The sequence below is a fragment of the Plodia interpunctella genome, chromosome 16, assembly GCF_027563975.2.
Source record: "Plodia interpunctella isolate USDA-ARS_2022_Savannah chromosome 16, ilPloInte3.2, whole genome shotgun sequence".
Taxonomy (NCBI): Eukaryota; Metazoa; Arthropoda; class Insecta; order Lepidoptera; family Pyralidae; genus Plodia; species Plodia interpunctella.
The window spans coordinates 5,594,190-5,602,442 of NC_071309.1; the positions used below are offsets into that span (position 1 = coordinate 5,594,190).

General features: G+C 34.0%; 1 protein-coding gene across 2 annotated transcripts; it reads left to right on the forward strand.

Moving 5' to 3' along the window:
* Window positions 1-1,070: 1,070 nt before the first annotated feature.
* On the forward strand, window positions 1,071-7,932 carry 7B2. 2 transcript variants are annotated; one of them, XM_053756253.2, is made up of 6 exons: window positions 1,071-1,105; window positions 3,480-3,570; window positions 3,931-4,151; window positions 4,485-4,642; window positions 4,732-4,916; window positions 5,226-6,507. In XM_053756253.2, the coding sequence occupies exons 2-6, from the start codon at window positions 3,487-3,489 to the stop codon at window positions 5,292-5,294; spliced, it is 717 nt and encodes a 238-aa protein (XP_053612228.1). In that variant the 5' UTR covers window positions 1,071-1,105; window positions 3,480-3,486; the 3' UTR covers window positions 5,295-6,507. The 2 variants fall into 2 exon arrangements, with proteins under 2 accessions (XP_053612228.1, XP_053612227.1); XM_053756252.2 differs by having other exon boundaries at window positions 1,091-1,252; window positions 5,226-7,932.
* Window positions 7,933-8,253: the final 321 nt, after the last annotated feature.

The following is an 8,253-nucleotide window of genomic DNA, read 5'->3' on the forward strand; positions in this document are numbered from 1 at the left end:
AGTGTAAACCCTGCATACAATTTGTCATCATACATCATGGTGCTGCCATCTAGTATATAACTTAAATACTATTTAAGTCCAAGCTTGTCTACGTGTACAGAGCATCAAAAGTTATATGCTTGTTCCTTTATAATTAATTTTCTTTATGTTTTGTGTAGATGGCTGGATTAATTTTTTAAATTTATATTACCAGCTCCACACTTTCGCCGAACTCGGACAGATGACGACGCGAATGAATAAATTGCGTAGTTTGTAGAGATATTTTATTTACCTCAATGAAAAACCAGCAATGTATGCTGAATCCACCAAAGTTTGGCGGAATGTTTGCCTAAAACCTATTGCCGGCATAAAATTAATGAAAATCAAATTCGACAGAACGAAAACTAAAAGTAGGGATTGATTGTAGCGAAAAAATTGAGTTTGAAAAAGGCATTCAAAATGAAAATTGAAAAAGAGATCCCGGCCATTTGGCACTCCAACTCATCTCTGGCCATAGAACACTCGTACATTTATAAATAGAAAAAGTGTTTTATAGAAAACGATCTGACCTGGCTTAGGTGCTTAAAAATCCAGTCTCGAATAATGTATCTACATGGACGACAGGGGATTGTTAATCTCCTGATCATTATCAGGGGATTAACAATCTGAGCCGAACAGCCCATATGCTGAGTACACATGACGGTTATTTTGGACTTTGTTCGAATACACATAGGTAACTAACACATAATAACAAATAATCTAGTACCTACACATATAGAACAATCTACAAAAAAATACAAATGCATGCTTGCGAAGGAATGGTTTTAAAAGTTCGCGCCCTATCCTCTTCTTCTTATTTAGCCTCTAGGGTTATTGGCTCTACTATTTAGCCTTCTCTGCCTTTTTACTTGTATTTCTATCAAAACCTGACTCTAACGAGACTACAATGAAAATAAACTATCCTGGTGAGTCATTAAAAATACATGTAATTAAATGCCTAAGTGTATCAGAAAATTGTGTAATTTCAAGCTAATGTACACCTGCGTAGAAGGCTCCAGGCGCATGCGCGGCGCCATCGATCTGGAAGCTGGCCCGCCAGGCTCATTCCCCCGCTGCTAACAAATTGGTGAGTACCCTTTCAAAATTACTCGTGTCCCCACAAAGTGTTATATTATTTTATATCACTTTCATTCGTCAAAAGTCATCAAAAACCAAGTGCATGTACTTGGCAGTGGCGCTTATCATTATAGTCGCAAGTTTGGTCAAGCTGCACGTAAGTTATTTTTTTTTACTTATACGAAATAATACATTTTTTTAAATATTTATTATTTTTATAAAGATAATATACATTTTATATTTATCTGTCCTTAATTTCTTCTGTCAGTATGTATATATAATAACTTCATATACCTATATTATATAGACAATATAGGCTTTTCACACGTGTCTCGGCTTACTATAATCTTATCAATCTGAATGTTTTAATGGACCTATATACCGAAGATCAAAATATCTTATAATTTAACGGATTCATTTTCCTGAATATTTTCCCTCGCGTGATATACGAACGGACATTTCCACTTCGCGTAATCTAAAAATACAACACAATCAATAAAACCTACGATCGTGATTGCGACACGATACTTTAGGCACGCGTGAGAAATGCGAAAATATAGTAGAATAATTAAATAAAAAATATAGACTATGTGGAGAACATTTTATGATCAAAAAAATCGTGTGGTTATCAAAATCTTTTCGCCACGTATACTTAAATCACGTAGCTGGGCACGTCGCGCGTCTTTGTTTGTGCTCTCCACATTGACAACGCAACAGGTTGAACAATCTAGAATCTTATCCCGCTCCGTATTAAATAAAGTATTTAAATACTTACATACAATTAAAAGTACATACGTTCCTAGTTAATGATTAAAATCTGTTAAGCACTTTTTCATGTGGTCTAGCGATAGACATTTGTCTAGCGCAATTATCGGTATTATCAAGATTCTACATTGTTTTATCAAAAAATTTCTGAATACTCTAGGTAAAATAAATTTTCTTAAACCATTGTATTTTTACCGCTTAAACATTTTACATAACAATAAAATTAAACTCAATAAAAAATCACGTATACTGTCATTACTCTCCAAACTGCATAAGTAACTAACGTACATGACGAATGCAGTCAAAATGGCGTCCAGAAATCAATAAATCTAGGTTCCGGCGTTACCTAGGATGCATCTATTTTGGGCTGCATCAGGCTTGCGCCGTAGCGTCATCCGCCTGTATCGACGTATTTCAATAAAGCCTAGTACTTGCTCATTGAATTATAGGTATTTAGCTTCACATCTCAATAATGTATCTCTTTTTAATAAATCACAGCCTTCGTAGCTGTTTCAAATCAAATAAATAGCTTACGTGGCCAAAGCGTAAATTCTAAAATGCTGAACTATGAATACCAAATAAAAAGCTATGAACACTAATTAGTGATTCAGTCTTTGTTGTAAAACTGTGAGTTGGCAGATTGCCACACGTCTGATAGATAGATATAACCTAGACCTTTACGTGGTACTCCATCCCACCGTGGCAACTCCACATAGAGCGGTGGCTTTCAAATCAGGTCTCGATATTTCAATGGATGCTGGCGGCATCACTCCATAATTTCCTTTATTCAAATAATGCCAATTATTTTCAAACATTAAGTATGATTGTTTGATTTTGATTGCAGTTAAAAATATCTACAAAATCAGTGCAAACGGTATCACTATTATAATCGGACAACTTAAATTACCATGGTCAAGTGGAAGTTCAATAGAAACGATCTCATTTTTAAATCCGGGATAAAACAGTCGTCTATCAGAAACAGAATTGACGATAATAATTAATTTTAATTAGAATAATTAAATGACGCACCTCACTTAAAAATTGACGTCGCGTGATCAAAGGAGCCGAATGACAAACCGTTTTGATATCATCTTAATCGGCCGCCCACGATGACTGCACAATGGAACATATTTTTTATTTGTTTACAAAAAAAATCAAACAATGATGTTATGTCATGTATCATTTAATTTCTTCGCGTCATTGCTAATCGGGAAATTATGAACAAAAAATTGATTTGTTGCCATGGTAACTAATGTTATGAAGGTATTTCTGCATTATTCCGAATTTTTTTAAAGGTCTATTTATTAATTTATTGTTTATGTTTTGACTATAACTTTGAACTAGTTTCGATAAGAAGTAATACCACGTTCCCGAGATATAAATATTAAAAATAGATCATATTTTATAACGAAGTTTATTAAATGTACGGGCTAGTTATATAATATCAATACTTAACGAAATATTAATTACGTAAAAATATACTATTATAGCTTACTTCTTCTTCTTTTTTGTTACCTATATAGTTATATTTACAGTATATAATATAAGGATTGAAATAAACTTACGATGATTAACATAAACAAACAATATAAACTTAGGATGATGGTTTTCTTCCACAGTTCCGCAATGGACCGCCCAGAATTTCTACTATTGGCGCTAAGCATCGTCGGAACCATGGGGTTTATCCCCCCTGGTTCTATTGGGGAAAAGGTATTTAACAGCTTAGATATAAGGATTAAAACAGTCTCAATTATACTATTTTGTAATCAATAAGGTGTCTTATTTATACATTAAGAAAATACTTACGTTGACGTGTAAAGTACCTGGAAAAATTATGTACATAACTTGTTACTTTAGGGAGTTTATACTACAACAATGTTCCACATATAATGGCTATTTTTCTTAACTTTTCTCGAAATTCATTCATACTTAAGAAAATAAATCAATTGGCTTTAAAGATTAAACAAAAATTCAACATTCAAAAGATTGAAATCAAAAGCTAAATAAAACATGGCGACAAATCAGGCACCTTCTTTTGTAGAAGTCAATTAATTTGCAAACAATTCACAGGACCCAATGCTCACTGAAGTGCTTCTCCGCGAAGTGGTAGAGCGTATGGGGAAGGACTTCAACGACGCAGCATCCAGCTATCTGGACTTCCCCAGTGAGCGCCATCTGGCGATGATCGCGCGGGCCAACAAGGATCTGGAGAATGAGCAGTTGGACTACGACTCCTTGATCGATGGCAACCCTAGCCCCAGTCTGCGCGACCAGGAGTATCTGCAGCACAGGTAAGAATATGTAAACACTTTACCTTATTTTGTTTTCTTAGCCTCCCTAGCCCTTCCCTATCTCCCATTTGATCGTTTTCCATGATACTTCATGCGCCGTTGAGCATCGGAGCCCAGGGTCCTCTTTCCTACTTTTTTGTCTCCACTTTGTGTGGTCATCGGTATCCCTAGTTGACAGATCATTGCACGCATCCTTGACGACAAACATTTCACATTATATGTTGCTTTAAATTTATAACTCTTGGTTACTAAACTCACATTCCTGTGATAAAATTCGAACTCAAAATCGATATTGTTATCGTAAGTTAACTTAGAACAATTTTACGTTTGTAGTTCACTGTGGGGTCACCAGTACATGACGGGAGGAGCGGGGGAAGGCAAACAACGACTGCAGCCTTCGGGGATAATGCCCAACAGGCAGATGGTCAAAACCGATGCGGTTCTACCAGCTTACTGCAACCCACCCAATCCTTGCCCCATTGGATATTCAGGTAAATATTTATAGTAAATAATATTCTATTACTGGAGTTACTTCTATTACTGGAGTGATAATATTTGACTGTATTTATATTATTCGCAGAAGACCAGGGCTGCATCACCGAGTTCGAAAACACCGCAGCGTTCAGCCGTGACTACCAGATGGCCCAACAGTGCATGTGTGACGCTGAACACATGTTCAGCTGCCCGCCGGAGTCCTCCTCCGAACTGGACATGGGTTTCCCTGAGCACCACAAAAACCTGGTCGCCAAGAAATTTAAACCCGATGTAAGTATATGTTTGAAAGCGAAAAGTAGGACGACGCAAAATGTCTTGGCTCAAATACATCAGAGAATGGACGGGAGTCAGTCATAATAGTCGAACAATAATTATTCAGACTCACTCTGGATAAATTTAAAGAGCTGACGGCCAACATTCAATAATGAATAGGCACATAAAGAAGAAAAAGATTTGTGTTAGGTTTATGAATTGTTTGTTACATTATTAACTAAAACTGAAATAAATTAATGTCAACAAAGTCGATATTTATTTACAATTTATTTAGTGTGGTGTCTAAAAGGCATTATTTTGTTTCAGAATCCGTACTTAATGGGCGAACGCTTGCCTATAGCGGCCAAGAAGGGTTTCGAAGTAAACTCGTACTAAGTAACTAAGTAGCTATATAAAATAATATTAGTGTCTATTTAACATTGCCTAAGAAAAAATCGCTCAAAGCGACATATACTTTGGTGAATCTTGGTGGTTTTAACTGTAATTTAGTTTTATTGCAGCCTCATTGTCGTCGTGTATTTTTGATAAAATAGTCAATATCTTGTATGGAAATTTTCGTTGACAAAGTTGATTGGGGTGTAGGATTAGGTGCACAATCAGGGTAAGTACTAAATATTCTTTCTTTTTCCGCTTTAGACGTGTTTTTCTCTGTCTAATGGATTTGTTTTGTTCAAGCACTTGAAAAGCTTGGAGACATTGTTATGAACGATTTATTTCTGTAGTTTTTTTTTTAAAGGTAAAGCTTTCTAACAAAGATTTATATCTTAATGGAAGTCGGTAGAATAACTAAGTACGTACTAGCTATTCTTTGGCATTTTCTTTATGTTTGTATAATTTCGAACATTTCTTTATTTATTTATTTCTGCTAACGGAACCAAATAAAACTATTTGTGATGTAAAATGATTGAATGAATTGATCATGGAAAAATAGGAGGAAGTCCCATCATAAAAAAATAAAATCAAACACTTAGAAAAAATACTTAGGTACTATTTGTCTCACATTTTATCACACACTCAGTTTGAAAAAAGTAATCTAAACTGTAAGTTGAAATATTGTGTATATTTATTGAAATAACGCATGTTAATTGTTGAACATATAAAAATAATGTTTAGAAGCTTGTTATTTAAAAGTATTTAGGCATAGTGTCCGGATCGCATGTCCAATTCGCAAAATAACTAATATTCAACGTAATAACCCTGTCACCTCGTTACAAATTTACGCAGACGCAGCATTCAAAATATGATATACTTACTAAACATAGAAAAACTGTCGTAATAAAAAACCACAAACATTTTGGCGATCTATAGTTACAGTGTTTAAGGTGTAATATATTAAACCTGTGCAGTATTTTATTTAGTGATATTTGATTAAAATACTAATGAACAATAGTATATTTAAATAATTAACTAATTGTAATACAAAATATTATCTTTTCACTAGAATTAGTTAAGCGTAAAGAACGAAAGAGGAAAAATAAAATGAAAACGTTAAGTCTGTCTATGTGTAGACCTGAGATGGCAAACCGAAGGCACGCCAAGAATTTTCTAGAAGTATGAAACAAATAACGATGAGTGAAATAAATAAAAAGAAGAATTAAACATTTGATTGCAATTCATATCAGAAATCACACTAACATTTTTATGAACATGGTAAGATGATGAGTTTATTATTTGTTTGTAAACCCTATTGCACAAAGAAAATACAGAGAGAGCAAAAAAGAGACGTGCACAAATGAGTATACCAGAGAGGGACTTGTAAACCAGCTTTCCGTTGCGTTTATTTCGTGTTCTTATTATTGTCTATATCTCGGGTTCTAAGCAACTTATTCCGATGAAACCTATACCAGATTTTAAGTTAGACCATCCGCAATGTAACTAATAATGGCATCAAATTTCATCTAGTAGTCATAAAAACAGACAGACAAATATAGTTTTATTATATGTATAGGTGTTTATAAAATAAAATCGATCATTTAGTTACATACGTATACCAATCAGGGTTTGCCATCCAATAGATGTTGAATTGGAACTTAGTGTAAAACGCTCTTCATTGTATTGCAATTCTCTAGTGAAAAGAAGATACTTGATTCAAGAAACAAACAACGTCTATAAAATTAAATAAAAACTACAACATTATAAAGTCTCATAGGTTTAGTGCTAAGGTTAAGTGTAAGCATAAGTGACTTGTACATATAAAAACACATGATGGCGCAGAAAATAGAACGTAATAGCTATATTCCGAATAGATGTAAAATATATTATATAAAGCCTATATTCTTATAATGAATAGTGATACTTAAATATATAAGCCTTTTAAGTTTATTGTAAGTATTTAACCTTTTCAATTTTCTTAACAAACGCCGACGCTGTGAATTTCGTTAGATGTAAATATTGCAGGTATCAAATTTAAATTAATTTTAATTTATAAATATACAAGAGTTCATGTAAATCTTTGATAAAACTTTATGAGAACTTTCTATCAGTCAACATTACATTAACTTTCGCAAAAAATGTAATTAAATGGTAATTAACGAAGTCAAATACGATCACCTGTATGAAATCGGGCCATAGTATTGGTTGTTTAAAAGACATACACTTAATGTTCTGTTATATTTTTTGGGAAAAGTTCAAATGTCGTTATCTATAGGTGTAAAGGTTTATAAATGATTTACAAATGAACCATGTATACATTAGTTTCTAAGTCATCGTATAATACTAATTACCTCCAGGGAAAAAACGATACTATATACGTCGTATTGTAAACAAAATTCAAAAGGGCTTCTTTAAAATTACAACACCATCATTTTTAACCACATAATATTAACGGGACGTGGCACGAACCGTACAATATTTTGGCATCTTTCAATGTGAATTCAGCCTAATAATACCAATACCAACAATAAATGACAGAGAGGTAAGAACAGAGGAAAGAAGCGAAAAGTCTATGACACGTCGTCCTGATTGGCTAGCGATCGTACAGTGGAACGATGGAACTACAAACTCTATAGATGGAAAATTCAAGATTTCATGGGGCAACCGCGTCTTGCGCGAAAATGTACAATACAAGATGGATAGGCACCACGCTGAAAATAAACATAACGATGAACCACCGGTACTGTAAATGTTCATCCATAGGTTGTGGTAACCACTCACCATCAGATGGCAGCAAGCATGTTTCTCTGCTTGGTAGTATAAAAAATTAATAATAGAAGTAAAACAAAACAAGGCGCGGCTGCCGGTAAAGAAATATTGTTCGACTATGATCGTTTACGTACCATCGCTAGCCAATCAGGACTAGCTTAATAACTTTTAATATTTCTTCTGTTATTTTTTA

Excerpts from the sequence above, each read along its gene's own strand:
- 7B2 (XM_053756253.2), top strand. The coding sequence starts at position 3,487 with ATGGACCGCCCAGAATTTCTACTATTGGCGCTAAGCATCGTCGGAACC. Across the intron at positions 4,152-4,484 it reads CAGGAGTATCTGCAGCACAG|TTCACTGTGGGGTCACCAGT; the intron begins GTAAGAATATGT and ends TTACGTTTGTAG. Across the intron at positions 4,917-5,225 it reads CCAAGAAATTTAAACCCGAT|AATCCGTACTTAATGGGCGA; the intron begins GTAAGTATATGT and ends ATTTTGTTTCAG.